This window comes from Saimiri boliviensis, chromosome 8 (genome assembly GCF_048565385.1).
Source record: "Saimiri boliviensis isolate mSaiBol1 chromosome 8, mSaiBol1.pri, whole genome shotgun sequence".
Lineage (NCBI taxonomy): Eukaryota > Metazoa > Chordata > Mammalia > Primates > Cebidae > Saimiri > Saimiri boliviensis.
The window spans coordinates 104,775,231-104,801,111 of NC_133456.1; the positions used below are offsets into that span (position 1 = coordinate 104,775,231).

At 41.1% G+C, this 25,881-nt stretch overlaps 1 protein-coding gene across 3 annotated transcripts in view; it reads left to right on the forward strand.

The window, feature by feature from the left end:
* CUBN (cubilin) overlaps positions 1 to 25,881 on the forward strand; it is a 288,396-nt gene that overhangs the window by 113,849 nt on the left and 148,666 nt on the right. For all 3 annotated transcript variants that reach the window (XM_003930638.4, XM_074404979.1, XM_074404977.1), the window contains 3 exons: positions 13,017 to 13,198; positions 19,143 to 19,317; positions 21,802 to 21,971. In XM_003930638.4, the coding sequence (XP_003930687.3) occupies positions 13,017 to 13,198; positions 19,143 to 19,317; positions 21,802 to 21,971 (527 nt within the window). The remainder of the gene's footprint in view (positions 1 to 13,016; positions 13,199 to 19,142; positions 19,318 to 21,801; positions 21,972 to 25,881) is intronic.

A 25,881-nucleotide genomic window follows, 5' to 3' on the forward strand; every position in this document is an offset into this window, starting at 1 on the left:
GAAACAAGCCTGATGTAATGAAGACAGTGGGATATAAGGCTTTGTAGACCCCCTGGGCTAGATTCTTTAGAACTCTGAAAGCCAGCCAGACAAGTGTGAACTTAATGTAGTTTAAAAAAAGGGAATCACTGATTTTTTTAGACAATGGAGTGGAAAATGTCAAGGGAGGAGATTACAGTTGGAGAAATCATAGATCACAGTGATAGAGGCAACCCCAGGGGACCATTCTGTGTCCTGGCTACTGAGAGCAGGGAATAGAGGTCTGCCGAGACAAGATGACTGACGATCAAGGGGGAGTAACATTCTAATGACTCCTCAGCAAAGACACTCAAGGGCTATGCGGCCATTGCTGTGATAAGTACCGGCTCAGAAAATACTAGACCAGTTGCCACATTCCCTCACCCTAATAATTTCTTCAGAGTTATAACTTTGAAATACAGGTTCATGATTACCTAAGTTTTCAGGTTTGAAAATGATTTTAGGATTCTTTTTTTGTTACTGAACAGAATTTTTGTGTTCAACAATTTTTGTTCAGTACAAACTTTTTGTTATTGTGTGTCCTGAGCCTTGCTGTCACATGGTGAAAAAATTCACAACAATCTGGAAGTATGATGTTGGTAATGAAAGTGATTTATGAATTGTGGTCAGCAAAGATTCCAGGGCAGGTTCACAGGGCTGGGCTGTGAATCACACTGCCTGGTTCTAATCTCAGGTATAGACCTTTCTGTTTGTAGGAGATGGAATTGCTTTCACAGTGTGGCTTCCTGCTAGGCTGTGATAGGTATCATGTCACACAGAGAGAAACGGTAAAGAATCCAACCATCTGCCTCAAAAGTAACCTCAAGAATATGATGTCAGATCAAAAAATTCCTGCTTGGTTTTGGTAGAAATTTAAGTTAAAAAGAAACTTTAAAAAACAACTTGCTCTGTTTAAGTTAACAGATGTTTCCCTAAATGCTGACTATTCTTTCTCTCATGTTTATGACAACTTTTTCAGCCTGTTATTTTGGGCTTTTGTCTTTGTGATAATCTTAAAATATTTTTAAGCATGGAGACTGGAAATGAGTTCCATCTTAGTGTGGAACCAAAGCACAGGTTTCTGTGTTGTGACACTGAGTCTGATTGTCATTGATGACAAATTTTCACTTATATACTTTTTGCAAAGAAATTCTTAGTGGACAATGCTCATTTCTAAGAAATCTGTTTCTAAGTAACTCCTTGTTGTAGAATTGGAATAATGACTAAAAAAAAAAAAAAAATCCTGCAGCTCTTCTGGCCTTTCCTTTAGAGCTTCTCTAGAAATGTCCTAATGATCAGAGGTAGCATGAAACCTGTGCATATGCAGACCTTTCAAAATGAGTGGAAGAGCTCCCTCCTGAGATTTCCTCATCCTTGACAACAGCAGTAAATACACAGCCACACAGTTGACCTTCATCTCATGTTGGTTCTGAGTCTCTTCACCAGCAAGGGCCTTTCAGGAGTCTTGCCTGCCATTCCCATGTCGCCACTGTTTGAAAAAGTTGGAGTTCTATTTCTATTGCCACTCCTTGAAACCGTTATAAAAAGAAAAAAATAACCCTCAAACCACCATGACCTTCCCAAATCATAGATTGCATAATTTGTAATAACAGTCCTTGAGATCTGGGCCAAAGGAAGGGCTTTCTCGAAACTTTTGTTTGTGTTCTGGTTCCCTGGCAACAATATCCCCGATAGAGGAGTGCATGTACTTTCCAGGGGATTCCACACTTTTCTGTACAACACAAAAACCAAAAGTACACACTTTTTTTTTTCTTTTTTCAGTTTCAAATATCATAGTGGCCAGAAATGAAGTGTAGAAATTGTGCTCTGAGCTAACTCAGTACAAATGTGACATTCAGCAGAATCATAATTTTTGTCCCCAGAGGTTTCTTTTTGACCGTTTGCTTAAATGTTGCCATATTTGTCTCAAACATTACGTATCCAAGGACTTGTTTTGTGTGAATGCACTGTGTACTCAGAGGAGCAGAGGAAGCAATGCCAGGCGTCAGCAACATTGTCTCACAAACAGGACAAATCTGGTGTAGGACAGTAACTCCCACTTGGAAGAGTTAGTAGAATTTGAGAATCTGTAGATCAGTAATGACAATAATATACTTTGTCCCTGATTTTTTTTTTTTTTTCTGGAGTGCAATGGTGTAACCTCGGCTCACTGCAACCTCTGCCTCCTGGGTTCAAGGGATTCTCCTGCCTTAACCTCCCGAGTAGCTGGGATTACAGACACCCACCACCACGCCCAGCTAATTTTTGTATTTTTAGTAGAGACTGGGTTTCACCATGCTGGCCAGGATGATCTCAGTCTCCTGACCTGGTGATCTGCCTGCCTCGGCCTCCCAAAGTGCTGGGATTACAGGTGTGAGCCACCGCACCCAGCCTGTCCCTGATTTTTTTCTCCTCCTAGTTACACAGGCTGCTCAGATATAGACTGTTTTCGCCCTGGATACAAAAATAATGAAATTGAAGGAATGCAGGATAAATAATGTAGATTTTACCACCTAAATGTAATCTCAAATTTATCTGAAGATACTAATTCTGATAAAAATATAGTGCCATATAAAGAATGAATGAAAATATGATTAAATGCTTAGTGTATCGGTTTAATTGACATCTCATTCACTATTACTGTTGTTGATGTTATTTTAAAACATTATTCTTACTATGTGTAAATTTAAAATATGATCTCATGTCTCATCCCAATATTTATCTGAAATAAACATTATCATTCCCATATTATGGATGAGAAAAACTGAGGAAGGAGCCTGGGAGAAGTTAAGTAACGTGTCTAAACTGACGGATCCACGAAGCAAAGGAATCAGAACACAAAACCCGGTGTGTGGTGAACTCAAAGCCCATGCAATAAAATAGCACCACTGTGCCTGAAAGCAAATCATTTTTCCCCACAACTTTTCATTGCAAAAAAAGATCAAATGATACTACAATGCAAAGAAGATCAGAGCTGATAGTAGTTAATTTTATAAATTCCCATAATATTAAATGTTTTTAAGAGACATATGCAGTCTTTCCCAAGTGATCAGTTCCAAACGCTTCCCACTAAATGACACAATTCATTCTTTCTTCAGATTCAAGTAGCGATAATATGAGGGGCAGGGAGGAGGGGCACATTGCTTGACAAAAGACAAGCAAGGAATAGCTGATGTTATTTCCAATCCTTCAATACAATTGCTGCTTTATTACTCATTTCTGAAGTGCAGTTCTGGAGCTGCTGTATGTTGCTGATGAAATTGACCTATCTGGGAGAAACCACGGAGATCACCTAGTCTGTTACCAAGGTTTAGTTAGGCAAACTTGCTTACAAGAGGGAGAAGTTATATGAAAGTGAAGAGTGAAAGGGTAGCTGCCCCGCAGAACAGCTTGGCTGGGCTGTGTGGGCCACGGGGATGCAGTGGAGCACGTGAGGATTTGGCTGCTTTCGTTGTTTTGCTTCCCCGAAGCAAAGGACCTAGGCTGGCTGGATGCAGGATTTGCCCTGCGAGGGGCCTGCAGCACGGGATGTTAGAATCAGAAAACAGTCTTGAAGCTCAGATTTGGACAGAGTTTGAAGGGTCACAGGACACCACTGCCATGGACGTGGTGCTGCCCACATTTGTCCATTTCTCTGGCTGGAGTACACTCCCTGCAGAGGGAAGGTTAGTGTTGGAGGAGGTGAGGGAAGGAATTAGGGAGAGGCTGCAGGATAGGGCCCCGGTGGCTCTTGGAGCTTTTCCCTGCTAGAGCCCTGTGTACCAAAATAATGAAATTGAAGGAATGCAGCTTTGAATAAATACTTCTAAATAGAAGTATGACTGTTGAACTTGGAAACGGCATAAAGAGAACATGTTTTCTCTGTCTTTGTTTGAGGGATTTCATAAAGAAGCTTTCAGTAGCCTTAGGCATGACTACTTATTTCAGGGGAGATTAGTACCGTTATCTTGGTCTGATTTCTTTCCTTGTAGTATCTTTGTATACTGAACTTTGTTTAGAAGTCTTTAATCATTTCAAAAACATCTAAGGAGAGGGAAGAGAGATTCATCAAATGATTGATGTCTCCTGAAGAATTATAAGCAAGGAATTTCTACTGGGAAAACATTTTTTAATTTGATTGAAATTAGTTGCTCACAAGGAAATGGATAAGGTTAATCAAAGCAAAAAGATGATGAGATTGGCTAATTTCTCTGGGTTAAAATGAAAGATAGTATCCTTTTGTATACAGGAACTTAAAATTTATGTTGCCCAGAAACTCTCCTAAATTATGGCTCCTTTGGATTTCTTTCTCTTTAATGAGGTACTAAGAGGAAAAAGATCAGTATTTAGATCTAGGCCATCTCAGATAGATGGCTGTCACAGTCTTAACTTTGAATGTTTATATGACTTCTGGTATAGGAATGTAAAGGTCATTTTATAGCAGTGAGCAGCATTGATTTCTAAGCTTCTTGGGTCTGTTTTCCAAGTCACTAACTTCATGCAATGACTTACTCTTTTGTCTCTACCATTGAAACCCAATGCTCTACCTCATATCCATTGCTGTATAGAAATTAGTCGAATAAAATGGATTATCACAATATATGGGGCAGGGAAGAAGTCTCTATGGAACGTGAAACTTTCTAAACCCTTATTGGCTGTCCAATGCTAAAATCATTATGATTTAACTCCCTGGTTCTCGGGTTTGCCTGTTTCTTCCTGATGTGATAGCTGACCCTGTATTCGTTGCTAGTTTTTCCAACAGTAGACTTTTTCTATTTTTATGAAAATCTTATCCTTGACCAACCATCCTCTAAACCTCAAGATGACAAATAGGAAGTAATAATTACATGATGGAATACAGTCGGTTTACAAATACACACTCCTTGACTACCACACAAATAGTTATTACCATTTTGTGCCTACCTGGGAGTTTGGCCACCACATTGATCAGGAAAAGAATGAAGATATATTAGCTTCCTAGGGCTGCTGTGTCTAAGTACCACAAACTGAGTGGCATGGGACAACAGAAAGTTATTCACTTTATTCTGGAGGCTGGAAGTCGAAAGTCACGGTGTTAGCAGGATCATTCCTCTGAAGACCTAGGGAGGATCCTCCTTGCCTCTTCTAGCTTCTGTTGATTGATGTCAATCTTTGGCTTTCTGAGACCTGTAGATGCATAACTCCACTTTCTACCTCCATCCACACATGATCTTTTTCCTTCTTGGTGCCTGGTACCAAATTTCCCTCTTCATATAAGGGTATCAACCATATTGGATTCCAGTTCCACCCCAATCCAGTATGATCTCATTTTAACGTGATTACATCTGCCAAGACCCCTTCCCTGCAGAAGGCTATATTCACAGGTTCCTGGTGGGCCTAAGTCTGAGGGGATGGTATTCAATCTAATACCGGGACAACACTCTTCTCTTCTGGAATCACCATGTTTTGTCCTCTTCTTCCTTTTTGCTGTCTTCTTTGGTCCTTGTTTTTTCTCAGGGAAATTTTATGTTCCTTGGCCTTTGTATTACTTGATTTTCTTCTCTGATTTCATCCTGTGATCACTCCAGTTTGTGTCCCTCTCCTCACAGAATACATGCAAACTCACCAAATCCCACAGAAAATTCATCTGCAAGTGCTTGATGTCCTTATGAATTTGAGAAGCTCCACCCTTGGCCTTAAGTTCAAAGAGGACTAGTGACCCTAGTAAGACAGATGCCTATCACTTGGCCATACACCTGTGAAATGTTGGGGAATTCACTGTTAACATTAAACCAGGAATTACTGACTTTTTGTGGTTCTCATTACATGCCAGTCACCTTTGGACAGCTTTGGCCATTTTACGTGATTTTATGTTTCGTAGATATATCAAAAGTGAGGCCTGTGTGCTCACTTCGGGAAATAGTTCACCTTGTCTTGGGTTGGGTCTTCCCCAGATTCGATCACTTAGTTACCAATTCACATCACACCTGCCTTACCAAAAGAGTCCTTGCTGGCAGTTTGTGTGTCCTCCCTCCCTCCACAAGCTGCCTTTGTTTGTTTGTTTGTTTGTTTTTTGAGATCGACTCTCACTCTGTTGCCAGGCTGGAGTACAGTGGCATGATCTCGGCTCACTGCAACTTCTGCCTCCCGTGTGCAAGTGATTCTCCTACCTCAGTCTCCTGAGTAGGTGGGACTACAGGCACGCGTCACCACGCCCAGCTAATTTTTTGTGTTTTTAGTAGAGACAGGCGTTTCACCATGTTGGCCAGGATGGTCTCGATCTCTTGACCTTGTGATCCACCCACCTCGGCCTCCCAAGGTGCTGGGATTACAGGCATGAGCCACCACGCCTGGCCCACAAGCTACCTTTTTATACAGTGAGGGCAAACCATCCTCACCAGTGAGGCACATCTCAAGGTCTTATAAAACAAAAAGAGTTTTTAAGTTATAGAAAAAACTATTAAAATATAAATTGACTATTTTAATGAAGTATGTGAACATCATCATTAATTATATTTAAAATTTCATTATCTTTTACTGTGCCTTGGCTTTTGGCTTTGTTTTAACAGCAACTGCTGATTTATCAGGCATTTCCTTTAGGAATGAAAGGATAAGGGTGTGAGGGTGTCCACGTTGGGTCCCTTCTCTCTTCCTTTTCTCCCATCCTCCTTGGACTTCAGCCATGTCAATTTCAAGCTGTCATTCCTCCTGATGCCCTCAGTTTATGGCATATAGTTTCTGGTGCAAAGCGGTGACTGGATTTGTGCAGTTACAGAGCAATGCAGCATTTACTTTTTAAATTTTGTGCCTCAGATTCCATTTAGCTGTTTCATTGCTGATTTGCTTTTATTAAAGCTCTTATTAAAAGCACACAGATACGAACTTAAAGATAGTACCTACATAGGAGGTTATTATTAAATGTTTCAGTGCTGGAATTTTATAACTCATGGCTTGTTTTGGACAAAAACCAAAACAATATTAGTAAAGTTCTTTTATGAAAGTATTATACATTATCTATACAAGTAAGCAGGTTTAGCCACAGCTTGTAACTCTTGGTTGTTATGAGTTCAGTAGATCAATATGCTTCCTGCTGATAAAGCAAGCACTTCCTTTCAGCTGATGACCGGGAGTCTGGAGGAAAATCAAGTCAAACAGATGATCACCAGTCACCAGTACTAAAACTTTTATAAAGATTAACTCTTTAAAACTGAAAAACATACAATTCTCTTCAGGGAGTTATTTTATTCCAGTTCAGCTGATGTCTAATGATGTATTCTGTTAGATTTTGCCTCAAAGTCAATTAAAAGATTTTTGCTTTGTTTACATTTCCAGGTTGCTATGGTGACTGTCTTCAGTGGAGGGGCAGGACAGTAATGAGGACAGTGTTCAACATCGTTAGTTCAGTGCCTTTGAGCTGAAGTTCTCGGCAAGGCATAGGGGAGACAGAACACAGATGTGAGGGCCAGGGAGGGGGAGGGTTGGTGTCAGAATAGGGTTCTGCACCCACATTTGTCATTCACTAAGTGACAGAAGTTCCACAGCTTTCTTGAACCTCACTTTGCTCACCTGCTACAATGGGCCTGACATTATCATTGTTGCCTGCCTCATGTTATCATGGTTAATTTCAAGTAAAATAACGCACTTCGAATAAAAATAATTCAAATAAAATAAAAGCACTTTGACAACTGAACTACCATACAAATATGGATTGTCTTTTAAAAAAATTTTGTGCAGCTTAATGAACAACCAATTTCTTACCTCCTCTCTAGCCATTCATGATGGCTTTTTAGCCAGTAATTCTTCTTCTAGCTCCAAGTCTTTGTCTTGTATCTGGGGATGAAGTCTTGTTACAATACGAAACAGGGCCAGGTATGGGGGCTCATACCTGCGCACCAACATGCTCGGCTAGTTTTTGCGTTTTTAATAGAGGCAGGGTTTCACCATGTTGGACTTTTTTCTTTTGAAACAGGGTCTTGCTATATTGCCCAGGCTGGTCTTGAATTCGTAACCTCATACCAGCACTTTGGGAGGATCACTTGAGCCCAGGAGTTCAAGACCAGCCTGGGCAATATAGCAAGACCTTGTTTCAAGAGAAAAAAGTAATTAAAAAAAAAAAAGTAAAGATAGAATACACAGCAGATGTAGAAGGATTATGATATGTATACCAGTTGGCTAAAATCCTTGGATTTTTTTCATTTATCGTATGTAACAATCCTATGAATTAAGTATTCATATGGCTATAGATGAAAGAACTGAAGATTGGAAAGGTTAGATTACTTATCTAAGAACTAACACAGCCAGTTTTGGAACTCATTTATCTGAAGCCACAGCCCATGTTTCCTCTGTTACGCTATAACATTTCCAAAAGCTTTGCAATCTCACATGCCAATTAAGCAGTTTTAAAATCATGTCTACTCTATGAAAACTTTCTCTTACTAAAGCAGCAAAGAGCCACTGTGTCTGTTTCTCTCAAAACTCTTTATTCGTCATGTCACTGTCCTCTTCCTTGTTGGTATTTTCATGTTTTTTATTTCTGAGATGGAGTCTCGCTCTGTCTCCCAGGCTGGAGTGCAGTGGCACGATCTTGGCTCGTCGCAACTTCCACCTCCTGGGTTCAAGCAATTCTCCTGCGTCAGCCTCCCTAGTAGCTGGAATTATAGGCGCATACCACCACACCAGGCTAAATTTTGCATTTTTAGAAAAAAAATGGGGTTTCACCATGTTAGGCAGGCTGGTCTCTAACTCCTGACCTCAGGTGATCTGCCTGTCTCAGCCTCCCAACTGCTGGGATTACAGGCATGAACTACCACACACGGATGCCATTTTCATCTTTAAGTTATCTTCTTTATGTAGACTGTGACAGGCTTTTCTAAACCATTGTCATCTATTTTAGATTGCGAATGTCCAGTTTTAAAAATTCTCTATTTCTTTTACGTTTTATTGTTCATTTAGTCAGACAGGTAACTGGATAGTTGGTGGTCTGAACATCCCTGCCTGTGTTATTTCTTGATGACTATTGGTTGATATAACTTCTTTCATCTCCAGACTTGTGTGTTCTCCATCTGTTTTTCCCATCCCTGCCTGTGATCCCCCTGTCATGCATCCAGAATCACAGATATGACCGGTAATGGCATGATGCGTTATTTATTCTTATTTGTAATTTACCAGCGATTAACATGTAAAAGATAGAATAAAACTTAGATTGTTTTCTTCTAATCAAAACTTGTTGAAATTACTCTTTGTAAACTGAAGGAAGAGCAGAAAGGGTTTAATAATTTGCAAGAAGACATGCGGGTAATAGCACTTTTTATGTCTATAAATAACTTTCTTTTTTTCAAGAGATATTCAATACACTTGGCTTCTCTAGCACTGCTTGTATTATGGGCAGATGCTCAATAAACACTTATGAGTGAATGAATGAATAAATTAATGGAATTGGGAAGCTATTTTATCTTGTTCAAATTTTAGAAATACAAAGAGAGTTAAGTTTCTACCATAATTATTAGAATTAAGTTTACCTCCTAGTACTTTACAGTTTTGACCAAAAAGTACCACTAAATTAATCTATTATATTTTGCATTTGCTGTCAACTTTTAAATCAAATGTTACCTTTTGATATGTTAAACATCAGAGGTAGTGAGAGCATGAAGGAGAAAAGAAAAAACTTCAGAGTTTTCAAGCCCAAACAGTTTCTTTCTCTCTTTCTCATAACCATACAATATTTTTCCTAACAGACTATCACTTAAAAAATTGAAATTTCTTGGCCAGGCACAGTGGCTCACACCCGTAATCCTAGCACTTTGGGCGGCCAAGGAGGGTAGATCACCTAACGTCAGGAGTTCCAGACCAGCCTAACCAACATGGTGAAACCCCATCTCTAAAAAAAGAAAAAAGAAAGAAAGAAAGAAAATAAGAAAGAGAGAGAGAGAGAAAGGAAGGAAGGAAGGAGGGAAGGAAGTAAGTTTCTTTAAAAAAAAATCCACAGGTGCTATTAATGAGAAAAAGATATACTTAAAAATAAAATTTTGCTTTGTTTATTAAACAAACCTTTTTTATTATTTGCTTCAAATATCAGAAAAAAAGACACTGTGGGTCCATATAACTGTACTGTAATTTTTTAAAACATTAAAACATTGCTGAATGCCAAGAATCTGATTTTTGGCGTTTACAGTGACTAACTGAAGGATATTAGTATCCTGTTATTTGTAAAGAAATTCACAAGGAAACCTAAAACAATTGGAAAAGACAATGGAAAAATGTTACACAGAGTTTTAGATGAATCAACTATGATTAAAAAAATTGAATCAGATTGGGCGATGAACTAACACTAAATAAAAATGCAGAAAGGCCGGGCGTGGTGGCTCAAGCCTGTAATCCCAGCACTTTGGGAGGCCGAGGCGGGTGGATCATGAGGTCGAGAGATCGAGACCATCCTGGTCAACATGGTGAAACCCCGTCTCTACTAAAAATACAAAAAATTAGCTGGGCATGGTGGCGCGTGCCTGTAATCCCAGCTACTCAGGAGGCTGAGGCAGGGGAATTGCCTGAGCCCAGGAAGCGGAGGTTGCGGTGAGCCGAGATCGTGCCATTGCACTCCAGCCTGGGTAACAAGAGCGAAACTCCGTCTCAAAAAAAATAAATAAATAAAAATGCAGAAATGAGCTATCTAAGCTTTCATTTCCTTCTTATCTTTTACTTCATGTGCCCATAAAGTTATTTTCCTTGAGATTTTTTCCACTGGATAATTTATTTGATACCATTGATATAAAGAACCATCTGAGCTGAAAATCCAAGTAGAGAAAAAAATGGGAATAACAGGCTTTGCTTACCTACAGTGTATTTGAGTAAAAGGTGGTGCATCTTAACACAATTTACATGAGCTGCTGTGTTGCAGCAGTCAGGAAGCATCATGTTATAGAATGTCCTGTGTTCCCTGGGGCTATGGCATAGTTCAGCAGATATGGACAATCTGTGGTGATTTTGGCTTCAGGAATATTTGCCATGTGTTGTTGTAGTAGGTCAAATATTTTCTCATTTTTTACGGTAGTTGTGTTTTTCTGGGATTCACCATAGTCTATAAACAACATCAGCACATCTAATTTTAAAGGTTTTTTTTTTTTTTATAGGCTTCAGAAATATAAGTGGGAACTTTATAGGACACAGGGAAGATATTGCTCTGTGCAATATATTTAAAGTCTGAAAACACAGAGGTTTTCAAATGCATGAAGACTGAGAAGTGGAGAAGATGGTGGTGCTTTGAGCTAGAGTCAGATTTCTTTACCGAATCAAGATTCTTAGAATTCTCAGTGCTTCTCAGTGAAGTGGGGAATTCTGTAGGGAGAATTTTTTTTTTTTTTAACTTCTTAACTTTCAAAAGCTTTTCTTCTAGCTCACCGTACAGGAGGAATGTGCATAGAGCGGATAGACAAGATCTCAGACTTAGTGTTTTACTTTTGAAGTCATGGTAATTTCAGGTGAAAAATGCATATACTCATAATGAAGTAAGGATGCGCTGTTGTTTTTTTAAACATGAAAAGGCCTGATAAAGAATAAGATAAGGTAATTGAAAGAATTTACCAATCAATAAAGAACATTCCAAAAAAAACACAGAGGCCCAGAAATGTTAATAGAACAAAAAACATTTTGTTAATCACCAAAAATTGCTGTTGGAAAACAAGATGATTCTAAGTTCTTTTCTAATTTTGGCTCTCATAAGCCTTCCTCAAATTTTACCTCTTCTGCACAGTTTTCTCTTCCTCTCCATACTGAAATCTCTGTCTGCATTCCTGCAAACTATGTGAGAGCCTGTGGAATACAGTAATGAAGTGCTAGGATACAACCAGATCACCTCTGTTGTGTCCTAGTGTCAGTTAACCTTGGGAAATCCACTCTACCTGTGTTTGCACTGATTTGCTCATTTAAGATATGGATTCTAATAGTACCTACCTCATGTGATCATTACGAGTATTGAAACAAAAAATACATGGAAAGCCCATATGAGCACTCAGTGAAAGGCAGCATTATTCTACTGTGTGCCGCAGGCTACAGTATTTAATTATTTATTGTCATGCTCTGCCTGAATCACTTTCTAAGGCATGACATATAAACATTCATAAACACATGCTATTGTCTTTTTCCTTGGTTGGATTTTTATATATCCCTTGTATTTTTTTAAAATGTTAAGTTTCCTGAGTTAGGACCTGTAGCATTTACTTGTTTATTTCCTATAGTCTCTGGTACAAAGCTAAGGATTTTTAGCACTTAAAATTCTAGTTCTTAGATCTGCATGGGACTGTGCAATAATATATTAGTGTAAGGACACTGAAGACCCAGGAATATGACGTTCATGGCCATGGCTCACACAGTCTGTTGTACTTACTACTATGTTATGTAATTCTTACCTTATTATAATAAAGAAAATCTGAAATTAGAATGACCTTGTTTTTTTTGAGACAGAGTCTTTCTCTGTTGCCAGGTTGGAATGCAGTGGCACAATCTCAGCTCACTGCAACCTCTGCTTCCTGGGATCAAGCAATTCCCCTGCCTCAGCCTCCCGAGTAGCTGGGACTATAGGCACATACCACCACACCTGGCTAATCTTTTGTATTTTATTAGAGATGGTGTTTCACCAGGTTGACCAGGATAGTCTCAATCTCCTGACCTCGTGATCCACCTGCCTCAGCCTCCCAAAGTGCTGGGATGATAGACATGAGCCATCGCACCTGGCCTAGGGTGGCATCGTTTTAAAAAGTACACAGATTTGATATGGGAAGAAAAAGGATCAAGCATTATTGTACCAAGTTATATATAATCCGTGGTGTTTTTTTTTTTTTTTTGGGAAAGGATAAACATTAAGTTGTAGCAATGGTATTTTTCTCATTGTTTTATAACTGCATATTATAACTTTATTATAACTTAATGGTTTTCTCCTAAATGAGGCATTGTATATTTTTGATTACCTTTCGGCGAGTTGAATTTATGAATTATCTTCCACTGGCTGGTGCCCACTTTGAACTGACTGAGCCTTACTGTTTTAACAGGTTGTGGTGGGGAGCTGTCTGGGGCCACAGGCTCCTTCAGCAGCCCTGGGTACCCCAACAGGTATCCACCCAACAAGGAGTGTATCTGGTACATTAGGACGGCCCCCGGGAGTAGCGTTCAGCTCACCATCCATGACTTCGATGTGGAGTATCATGCAAGATGCGACTTTGATGTCTTGGAGGTAGGAAGTGAGATGGTTTTTTCAGCACATTCCAAAATTTGGGGTAGAACAGGAAATCACTCTGCCAAGATTCCAAATTCCTTCTAGTAGTCAGCAGAGTTTTATTCTTAGACATTTTAATGAGCATCAGCCCTTTGATGATAATTTGGTAGACATGGGATTAATATGTAGTTCAGGTTTCTCTGAAGCAATGCCTGAGGGCCGTGGCTACAGCTGAGTTAGGAGGTGATACCAGGAAGCAGGAGCCCAGGACAGAAGGAGAGGGAGCCAGCAGAGGGAGCCCCTGGGGGCAACTTGGGCTCCGTCTGCTGGAAGTCTCTGAAGGGCAGCAGCAGAGGCACTGGTCCCCCAACTCTGGTTCCCACTGGTAAGGATTGCTCTTGGGATGGCCAACACCTCACACTTGCAGCCTGAGGAAGCTCCCTGAGAAAGTGCATTTCTGTGGCGGAGCATAGAGATTGCGCACTGACAAGCATAGGGACGGACTACCAGAGCGGCCGCTGCTCTTCAAGGGACCAGGGCCATCTGCCGCAGAGGGCTTTTGTGAAAGTGGCCACCAAGGTAGCAGGAGGCATTGGAAGACGAACACTTTTCCAGCACTGTTGCAAAAGGTGTGTCTTGGATCATTAAAATAGTCTTTGAGAATTTTGGGCCCAAAGGTTTATTATAATCAATTTTTAATTGCAGGAAACTAGTCATTAGAATATGTGTGTGTGTGCACGTGCATCTGTGTGTGTGTGTGTATTTTAATACATTTTTTAAATATTTTGTTATAGTTTATAACATTATATAAATATAATTTGTTTTAATTAACATACTATATAATTACATTACTTATGTAATAGTTTTATATAATTATATAACGGATATAGGTGTCCCAAATATATGTAATATATTGCATAATTATATAGCATATTGTTCACTTACATTATAACTTTAATAAATATAATAGATTATAATGTAAGTATAATCATGTAATATGCTACATGTTTGCGTATATGTAATACATACATATATATACATATGTATATATATGTGTGTGTATATATATAAAGTTGAGAACTTTGAACTTTGACCTGTCTGCAAACTTTAATGTCTTCCAAATACACACAAAATCCTATCACCTCGGCTCCAGGGACTGCTGTGGCACAGCATGAGAGAGATTCTGCATCCAGCAGAACCTAAATTCCGTAAGACTAGATATTTGTTTACTGCTACATTGCCAGCTCCACAGAGTACCTAAAAAATAGTAAACACTCAATCTATGTTTGTGGAATGAATGAAAGCATCAAAGTCTCTGATTGACACAGCATTAATAATGCACATTTAGGGTATTTTACAAAGGAATTTTTACCTCCATGTTCTCATTTAAACATTAAATCGTTCCATGAGGTAAGAGGGGAATTGTATTCCCATTTTACAGTGGTCACAACCAAGGATCAAAAAGTTTAATGGTCTTTTCCATGACCACATGGATGGGGAGTGGAAGACCTAATAACTGAAGCCAATCACTGCTCAGCACTCCAGTAAACCCTGAGACCGCAGATGGGTGCAGGGTTCAAGGGGTCGATACGAGTAGTATGGACTTTACAGGTAAACTTTAACAAAAACTTTAATTATAAAACAAGTTCTTATCTTGAAAAGAAATGGAGTTCTGAAGTCACCCCCTCAGTGAGAGTCGCTAGGAATTACTTTTAGTAGCTCTAAAAGACTTACCATTTCTATCTCCGATTTTATTTACTGTAGCTCTACAGTAGTTTGCTAATAATAAACTACTATTGTCTGATGATAGAGCTACAGCAAGTGAAATCAGATAGAACTGGTAAGTCTTCATGGAGGGACTGCTGCCAAGTCATGACTCCATCTCAGAGGAGAAACAAGGTGCCTCCTGAAATTCACACTCACAGCTCAGAGGACTAGTGTCCACGTGCGGAATGTCCAGATGGCCTCACTGGCCAGCAAGGATATTGCTTGATTGCATAAAACCCCTTATCACTTACAACAGGCTGGCGGCAGATCTTCCACAGCTATGTGCAATGTTCCAAACCCTTTATTTTCGTACTCCAAAGTGCGTGTGATTGTTGCCCACTTGGCAAAATGTGAATGGGCTCATTGTGTTTCGGGTTTTGTCACACCCATTATAGGAAAAAGTAGAGACAGGGGCTGTTCCCTGCAAGCAGGCCTGGGGCCTGAGGGATAAAATCAGGGACTGCAGGCAGAAGCAGCTTCCAAGGAGAGCCCTGTGCCTCACAGAAATGGCTGTGATAAGATGCCCAGTCTGCTTGGGGCTTATTTTTATTATGATAAGCTGGCATGGCACCGCTTACGGTAAGCAGTGGCCTCCCATGTTCCACCAAAAGCAGGATTCGGGGGACTCAGGCCCTTAAATATTTGGGGAAAGTTTTTTTTCTGAAACTTGAAATGAGCAACCCTCTGACATTTTATTCAAAAGCCTTGTTTTGCTTTTCTGCAAATGCTCAACTCATTTGGAAAATGCTGTGATAAATTTGGGCTAATGGCATTGGAATGTTTTTTTTCATCCCTCCCTAGCTGCTGATAACATGTTAGCGGTGGGTTTAAAGACTGTTACCCATGGGGGGCATGTGATCTCAAAACTTTGCTGACTTTCTCAGCCTGCACCTGAGTGTAGTCAGGTGGGGCCTTACTGTTAGTAAATATTGGGCTTATCTGGGTTTCATAAAATTTATTCAGGAGCCATTTTCCCCCTCAAAAATCAGTGTCCAGAAGGTGGCCCATTGCAAAAAGCAGCAGCTGTTTGGTTACTCACAACCCCGGAATGCTGACTTGATTGTGACAATAAATGGAGCTAACAGAGCAGAAAGAAACGTTCAAAACAGATGAAAACCAACGGCTTTGAAATGTTCTTCATCCTGAGCGTTCCCTAAAACACATTTTTAAATCTCTGATCATCAGACCACTTCTTTTGCCCCCAGAGTTTAGTCATATGCTGTAGTTGAATGAACCACGCCCTGAAATTTTTTCCGGCTTTTCTTTCTTTTGAAGAGTCATGTGCTAACTATCAGTTTTATTTGTGGAAGCCAGAAGGACCATATTGTTTCAGTCATGGAAACACTCCTCCTGATTTTACTTTAATCTCTTTAAAAGCTCTTTAGAGAGATTCTGAACTGGCATCAGGCAAAAAAGGAAATCCACTCCTTGGAGCAGTAAACAAAGACAATTGCTTGGTGTGGACAGTTAGCTCGATCCGGCCTCTCTGCGATGGGCTTTTGTGAGCTCAGCCTTGCAAGGAGAGAAGCAAATAATGTCCAAAGTGGCAGTGTTTATTCATCTACAGGCTTCTAGGTCCAGCCAGCTCATACCCATTATGTTTGTGATCTCAAGGGGATGTATGAGCAGAGAAAACAAAGAATATTTTGCTGATGTGCGAGTTTTCTTTGTTAGAACTTAACAGTTGGGCTCAGTGGTCTCTCCAAATGTTATTGATTGGGCTTTGGTGACTGGGAGCACATGCTGTCAGTTTTATGCTCTGAGGACTGTGCCCTAGGCCAGGGGGTAGGGAGATCTTGAACATGGGAAAGAAAGCTAGTTTTACGCACCAAGCAAGTTTGCTTCTACCATTTGCATATGTGTACGCACCAGGGGCCACAGAGGGCTCTTCCTAAAGTCCTGCTTTGGACAGACTTGGGGGGAGTGCACAAACATCAGCTCCTCCTAATAAAAATATGCCTGAAGCAGTTGGTCTGCTTCATTCCTTTGCAATTACTGTCCTTGTGCTCAGCCCTCTGTGAAACAGCAGTTTCTTTCATTTTGGCCTTTCCCGGATGGCTGGGGGGAATTAACCAGACAAAGAAGTCATTATACATTCAAATCACACACTCCTCCCCAAAGCAGGCTTCTTGTTCTCACTCCCTCTCCCCAGAGAACACTTGAATGATTTTCCTATCAGTCAGCAGTGGGCCCTGAGGGTGGGCAAGGGCCGGGGGTGCTGAGGAATGGGGGCAGGAAAGGCACAGAGGGAGGGTGGGAAGGTGTTGCCTCCAGATTCCCCTGAGGGCTGCCTTCCTGGCTCTGGCCCTGAGTGCCTGTACAGAAGGACTAAGTCTGCAGTTGTGAAGGTCTCAGAAACCAGTGTCCCTGAAAACTGTCTCCAAAGATGGTCTTTCTTTTACAAATTGAAGTTTGAAAAGACCTGAAGATGAGGTATCAGCATCTTCTATTTGATTTTCATCCTCCCTTCGCCACCCTTCCCAGTTCCACACATATATACAGGAGATAAGCAGGACCCAGAGGATACTGAGAAACCCATCTGTGAGGCCTGGCCTGGGCTATCCTTGACTGCAAGATGCCCTGTGCGAGCCAAAGAGAATCCTTTCCAGAGGACTATATCACTGGGGTGTTGGATTCCAGTCAGACAGACAGTTTGGCAGATTTGGAGGAGCCTAGGTGGTCTGAAGTCATGTGTGATAGATCTAGAAGTGAAATGGGAAAGTTCGCGGTCGTGTGACAGGGGTGCGACTCATCTGTTCCGTTGTGGTGCCCTCAAATCCTTTACGGGAGGGGAGCATGCAGACTGGCAGATGCAGGAACCCAGGCCAGATGCTCTCCATGGTAAGGTCTAGCGGTGGGTGCCTGTGACTCTCAAAGCCCCCATGGGCATGCTACAGTGTTCTTTTAGCTCTGCCTTCCACAGATGGCTTGTTAACCAGCTCAGTGCCTCTTGGTACGCGGGATCTTGTCCAGCATCCAGAAAGAATTAGGTCACACGTGGAATTGAAGGATGGCAAATGTGGGGATTTTATTGGGTAATAGAGGTAGCTGTCAGTGGGACGGATGGGGAGCTGGAAAGGGGATGGAGTGGGAAGATGACCATCCCCCTGAAGTTTGGCTGTCCCATGGATGATCTCCTATCCGAGTGTCCCCAGCTAAGCTCCTCTCAGTGTTCATTTGCTCCTTCTCTCTCATTCTCCTCTTCTGCTCTTCTGTTCATCCGCTCATCTGCTCATGGAGCCTGGGGTTGGAGGTTTATATGGGTACAGGATATGGGGACATGGCAGGCCAAAAGGTGACATTCGTGCGTGAAAACAGAAGTGCCTGTCCCCATTCAGGGTCATGGGTTTCCAGGCTTGGGGGTGGGGCCTTTGCCAGGCAACTGCCCTCTTCTACCTGGTATTTCCCTGTCTCCTGTCTGTATCAGAAGGAGCCATTTAGAGACTAAGGAAGAGTCTAGGGCAAACCCTCAGCAGAAAAGTGGGGTGCACTTGGTCAGGTTTCTGGGCGTGGGTGTGCTGGAAGCAGGTACAGGGAAGGTGCATAGCATCCCCTTCCTTAGGCTCTAGAACACACCCAGAGAGCTGGTATTTCCACTCCTGAAGAAGCATGCCCATTATAGTCTGTGTGGTTTTAGAAAACATTCAGTTTGCAGAATAGGTGGAAATTCCTAAAAATATAACTGAGATATTGGTAGCCTTCAGTAAACTGAACTTTCATAACACAATGGCTTTATGCTAAGACTAATCATATGTGCCTGTAAGAGTTAGCAAATCAGATATTTCTTCTTTTCTTAAATGTCCCCCAAAATTCAGAAAACTAGACTTAATACTCTATGATCTGCCATGTTTTTGTTAGAGAAAGCAGGAAATCCCATGAAGACATGAAATAAACAAAAAAAGGAGATAGGAAAGATTCTGGAATAATCTATACTGTCCTCTTCTGCAATCCTGGCTGATGAAACAAGCAGGCGTTTCATGGGTGATTGAACTTCTGTGTTCCTAAGGCAGAGGGAGTGCCTCTGAAAACTCAGCTCAAGTTTATAGGGCATCAGTGCATCCACACCCAGGGAGGCTGGGATTTCAATCTCTAATTGTCATAGACCCCAAGGAGCCAGGGGTTAACATGAGGCAGGGGAAGGGTGTGTAATTGCTTAAAATATCTTTTTAAGTTTTTTTCCTACATACCATGTTAGATCTATGGAGGCCCCGATTTCCACTCTCCCAGAATGGCCCAATTGTGTACCCAGCGATCACCTGAGAACCCTATGCAAGTCTCCAGCACTGGAAATGAGCTAGCAATTCGATTCAAGACCGACTTATCTATAAATGGGAGAGGCTTCAATGCTTCCTGGCAAGCAGTCCCTGGAGGTGAGTGAAAAAAGGAGGTATCCTAAAGTACTTAAGCTGAGCCCTCGTTAAATTTCATGAAATGTTTGGGAAAATGTATGAAGGCTACACCCTGATCGATAACTTAGTGACTTCCCAAAGGGAAGTCTACTAAGATCTGACATACACACTTCCCAAAAAAACGTGATAGTTCAACCTCCTAAGGGTCACCATGTATGTGAAAACAAGAATGTAAGTGTGTAAGTCCATGGTGAGAGTGGAGCTAGGGTGATAGGCCAGACCTACTCTCCAGCAGGTTGTACCTCTGAACCAGCCTCCGTATCTCATGCCGCAGTACAGACCTTTGGATTCTTGGCAAGTAGCAAACTTGCAAACATTAAATGGGTGAATTCCAAGGAATTACTGTATACTATATAGTGACTTTCTGCCCAAGATTTTAGGAAGTCTAAATAAATTTCCTGTTGTGTATTTTTAAAGTATAGTAACAAACTATGGCACGAAATATTTTAACAGATGTTAGCATATGCAACTACTAGTGATAGCCACATTTGCAGAACGCTTACTGTGTACCAGCCACTTTTCTAACTATTTTAGGAGGATTATTTCCTTTAGTCCTTACAACTACCCTGTGAGGGAAGTCCACTTCATATCCTCATAACCTTTCTAAGCTTTCAGTGAGGACACTGAAGCTTAGAAAGGTTAGTGACTTGCCCAAAGTTCCACAGCTGGAAAATGATGGTCGTGCATGGTGGCTCACGCCTGTAATCCCAGCACTTTGGGAGGCAGTGGTGGATGGATTACAAGGTCAGAAGATGGAGACCATCCTGGCCAACATGGTGAAATGCCATCTCTACTAAAATATAAAAACTAGCTAGGTGTGGTGGTGGTGCATGTCTGCAGTCCCAGCTACTCAGGAAGCTGAGGCAGGGGAATTGCTGGAACCCAGGAGGAGGTTGCAGTGAGCCGAGATCATGCTACCGCACTCCAGCATGGCAACAGAGCAGGATTCTGTCTCAAAAAAAAAAAAGAAAGAAAGAAAGAAAGAAAGAAAAGAAAACATCAAAGCACATATGCGATCCCAGGTTACCTTATGGCCACACTTCTTCAACTCTCAACTCTAGCATAACATAGTAGCTATTTAAGAGCTCTCCCCTAAAGTTAATTTAAATGAACACTTTCACACACACACACGTGTGCATGCACACACACACACGTACACACACACACACAGTGTTTATATTATCCTAAATGATTCTCCATTATTAGAAAACAGTGACAAGTTTGGCGCGGTCGCTCATGCCTGTAATCCCAGCACTTTGAGAGGCTGAGGTGGGCGGATCACAGAGGTCAGGGGTTTAAGACCAGCCTGACCAACATGGTGAAACCCAGACTCTACTTTAAAAATACAAAAATTAGCCTGGTGTGGTGGTACATACCTGTAATCCCAGCTACTTGGAGGCTGAGACAGAATTGCTTGAACGCAGGAGGTGGAGGTTGCAGTGAGCCAAGAGTGCGCCATTTCACTCCAGCCTGGGCAACAGAGCAAGACTGTGTCTCAAAAAAAAAAAAAAAAAAAAAAAAAAGAAAAAGAAAGAAAACAGTGCCAAATTTTTCTATTATTGGTTTATATTATTATAAATTCAAGAAATGATTGGTCATAGAGAAGACATTGTACAAACAGGTATTTGATAACAGCATAGGAATTTTTAAAAACCTAAGTAACTGTACTATATCCAGAATACTAAATTTTTTTTTTTTTTTTTTTTTTTTTTTTTTTTTTTTTTTTGAGACGGAGTGTCGCTCTTGTTACCCAGGCTGGAGTGCAATGGCGCGATTTGGCTCACCGCAACCTCCACCTCCTGGGTTCAGGCAATTCTCCTGCCTCAGCCTCCCGAGTAGCTGGGATTACAGGCATGCACCACCATGCCCGGCTAATTTTTTGTATTTTTAGTAGAGACGGGGTTTCACCATGTTGACCAGGATGGTCTCGATCTCTTGACCTCGTGATCCACCTGCCTCAGCCTCCCCAAGTGCTGGGATTACAGGCTTGAGTCACCACGCCCAGCCCAGAATACTAAATTTTTAAAGAGTAGATATTAAATTATTTTTAAATGCACGCAGTACTAGATTATCACAATTCTTGGAAGGAAACGTGTTATTCTTTCAGTATGCTATATTTTTAGAGGACAATGAAAAAGCAGTGTTCCATGGCTTTGTGAAAACGTGATTTCATTTGCATTTCCTTTTAATTATTTTTAACAGTAACTTTTGGCATCTGTATTTTCAGTGTTTTAAGTATTTTCTCAGAATCATCCATGTCGTCCCTTCTTATTCTGTTGAGGTAAATGACTTAATGTGGATATCAAGTTCCTCAGCATTTGTAGCATAGACTAACTAAAACCAATAGTCAAGCAAAGGAATACATTGATCCATACTACCAGGTAATGGATTATTTTAATGCGTACATATTCCTTTCATGAAATTAATTGTGTTTCTCACTTCCAGGTTGTGGTGGGATTTTCCAGGCTCCCAGTGGAGAAATTCATTCTCCAAACTACCCCAGGCCTTATAGGAGCAACACAGACTGTTCTTGGGTCATTCGGGTTGACAAAAATCACCGTGTTCTCTTGAACTTCACTGACTTTGACCTTGAACCACAGGACTCCTGTATTATGGTAAGTGATGTAAATTTCAGGCATTGTTTCCAGTGAAACTTGGGTCAAAACACTGCTATATAAGTATATTTAGTGAATGGATTACTTATGGGTGTTTTCAATGTCAAATAATAGGAAATCCAACTATTAGCAACTTAAAATATAGGGACATTGATTTTTATCTAAAAACAAATCAGGAAGTAGGTAATCTCAAGGTTTGTTTAGCAAGTCAGTTTCTGCTCTACCATTATTAGTGTGTTGGCTTTTCATCGTATTGTTACTTTGGTCAAAAAGTGACTGCGGTGGTTTTTATCTGAATGTCCTACGTGAGTGAGTCTGCCTCTGAAAAAAGGAAGATGAAATAGTGTTATTTATTTCTGTTTTGTGTGTGTTTCTTTTAATAAGGAAAGCAAAATTTCCGCAAAAGCCCCCTGATAAATCATTAGCCAGAACTGACCTCAAAAGAGATCCAGAAAGTATCATAGCATAGGTTTATCATAAATGTTTTAGATTAATTATTATTAAGCCTCTGGGATTTTCACAGGATTCTGCTTTTCTGGAGACCAGGGTATCTTGATTTGCTAGTTGAACAAATCCATTTTCTAATAGAGTAAGTTTGGAGATGGAGTGGAGGAGAAGGAATGTGGCTATGAGTTAGTCAGATGACAAAAAAGTTCTGCTACTGAGACAGGAGAGGTTCCTTGACTCCTTCACCGGACTTGCAAAGGGGGTGGCTTATTTACTGCCAAGGTGAATTCCTTACAGAAGGGATCACACAAGCAGATGAATGCAGGAACTGGGTAAACCAACACTGGAACTGGCTAGTCCCTCCTCTCCGGAGGAAGCAGACTCTCTATCATCCATGGCAGCATCCAAGCATGTTACAGTGCTCTTAGCTCTGCCGTCAGGGAGAGGGTGTCTGCGACCCCTGAGCCCCAGAAGGCATTTGTTACAATCAGTGCTCTTTTAGCATTTGCCCTCTCTGGACAGCTAAGTGTCAACCAGCTCAGTGGAGGGTCAGGGCGACAGCCTTATACCCGAGTTCTTGTCTGGTGTCCAGAAAGAATCAGGTCACATGAACAAATTGAAGGGTGGTGAATGTGGAGAACGTCACTGAGAGGTAGGAGTGGGTCTCAGCAGGAAGGGGAGCTTGAAAGGGGATAGAGCGGGAAGATAATCTTCACCTGGAATCTAGCCTTCCTTAGCCAGACTCCTGTCTGACCATAGTCTCCAACGTCCAGCTCCTTCTTCTCCTCCTGATGTTCAGACACTTCTCTCTTCTGTGTGTGCGTGTCTGCTGAGTCTGGGGCTTGGGGTTCTTATGGGCACAGAATGGGGGCAGGGCAGGCCAAAAGGCAACATTTGGATGGGAAAACAGGGATGGTTCTCACTTTGGGCAGCAGGTCCAGGCTTGAGGGTGGAGCACTCACCAGGGACCCCACCCTCTTCAACCAAGCATTGTCCTGCCTCCTGTCCCATCACTGCTACCAACACTTTCAATGCATTCCTGCCTGAAACTAATGCTTTGCACTTAATGTAAGGGTGAATGAAGTTTTCTTTGGAACGTTTCTTTATTCTTTCTGTTTTTAAATTTTTTGGCTACCTGATTTTCTTTATTATTATTATTATCATTATACTTTAAGTTCTGGGATACAGGTGCAGAACGTGCAGGTTTATTACATAGGTATACATGTGCCATGGTGGTTTGCTGTACCCATCAACCTGTCATCTACATTAGGTATTTCTCCTAATACTCTCTCTTCCCTGGCCTGCCACCCTTCAGCAGGCCCCAGTGTGTGATGTTCTCCTCCCTGTGTCCATGCATTCTCATTGGTCAGCTCCCACTTATGAGTGAGAACATGAGGTGTTTGGTTTTCTGTTCCTGTGTTACTTTGCTGAGAATGATGGTTTCCAGCTTCATCCATGTCCCTGCAAGGGACAGGAACTCATCCTTTTTTATGGCTGCATAGTATTCCATGGTGTATGTGTGCCACATTTTCTTCATCCAGGCTATCATTTATGGACATTTGGATTGGTTCCAAGTCTTTTCTATTGTGAATAGTGCCACAATAAACATACGTGTGCATATGTCTTTATAGTAGAATGATTTATAATCCTTTGAGTATATACCCAGTAATGGAATTGCTGGGTCAAATGATATTTCTGGTTCTAGATCCTTGAGGAATTGCCACACTGTCTTCCATAATGGTCGAACTAATTTACACTCCCACCAACAGTATAAAAGCATTCCTGGAGAGAGATCCAAGATGGCTGATCACTAGCAGCTCGGGATTGCAGCTCCCACTGAAAGCACAAAGAAAGAGAGGACGCCACACCTTCACATGAATTCTTGTTGCTCACGCACCAGGAGATTCCCAGCGGAGGAGCCCCACGGGTTGCGAGCGCGACTCTTGTGACCGGCGAGGCGGTTTTGCCGGCGCCTCGGAGCGTCGGTTCTCGGTGCAGAGTCGAAAAAGCACCATCAATCTTAACGCCGCTGATTTAGTCGGTGCAGTGGGTTGCTCGGATTTCGGCGCTGAGAATCAGTAAGTTGGACGTCCACTCAGAAACCCAATTACAAAGACGGTAATTATAAAGACCACAGATGGATGGATCTACAACGAAGGGAAGAAAACGGTCAAAAAAGGCTGAGAATACCCAAGATCAGAACGCCTCTTCCTCAGCAGGGGATCCCAGTTCCTCATCAGCAACGAAACAAGGCTTGATGGAGAATGAGTGGGTTCCAATTACAGAAGCAGGCTTCAAAACGTGGATAATAAGAAACTTATGTGAATTAAAAGAACTTGTTATAACACAATCTAAAGAAACTAAGAACTTTGAAAAAAGGTTTGACGAAATGTCAACAAGAATACAAAATTTAGAGAGGAAAATAAGTGAATTGATGGAGCTGAAAAACACAATACGAGAACTACGTGAAGTATGCACAAGTTTTAACAGCCGAATTGATCAAGCAGAAGAAAGGATATCAGAGGTCGAAGATCAACTCAATGAAATAAAACAAGAAGACAAGACGAGAGAAAAAAGGATAAAAAGGAACGAGCAAAGTCTCCAAGAAATATGGGACTATGTGAAAAGACCTAATCTACGCTTGATAGGTGTACCTGAATGTGACGAAGAGAATGAATCCAAGCTGGAAAATACGCTTCAGGACATTATTCAGGAAAATTTTCCCAGCCTAGTAAGGCAGGATAATATTCAACTCCAGGTAATACAGAGAACACCACAGAGATATTCCTCAAGAAGAGCAACTCCAAGGCACATAATCGTCAGATTCACCAGGGTTGAAATGAAGGAGAAAATACTAAGGGCAGCCAGAGAGAAAGGTCAGGTTACCCACAAAGGGAAGCCTATCAGACTTACAGCAGATCTCTCAGCAGAAACCCTACAAGCCAGAAGAGAGTGGGGGCCAATATTCAACATCCTTAAAGAAAAGAACTTTCAACCCAGAATTTCACATCCAGCCAAGCTAAGCTTCACATGTGAAGGAAAAATAAAGTTTTTTGTGAATAAGCAAGCACTCAGAGATTTCATCACCACCAGGCCTGCTTTACAAGAGCTTCTGAAAGAACCACTACACATATGAAAGGAACAAACAGTATCAGCCTTTCTAAAAAAATTATCAAAAAGAGCATCAATATAATGAAGAATTTACATCAACTAATGGACAAAATAGCCAGCTAATGACAGTATTAAACTCACATATATTATTATTAATTCTAAATTTAAATTGACTAAATCCCCCAATCCAAAGACAGGCAATTTGAATAAAAAACTACAACCCATCAGTATGCTGCATCCAGATCCATCTCACATTCAAGGATACACAAAGACTCTAAACAAGGGATGGAGAAAGATTTACCAACCAACCAGAGAGCTAAAATAAATAAATAAAAAGCAGAAGTTACAATTA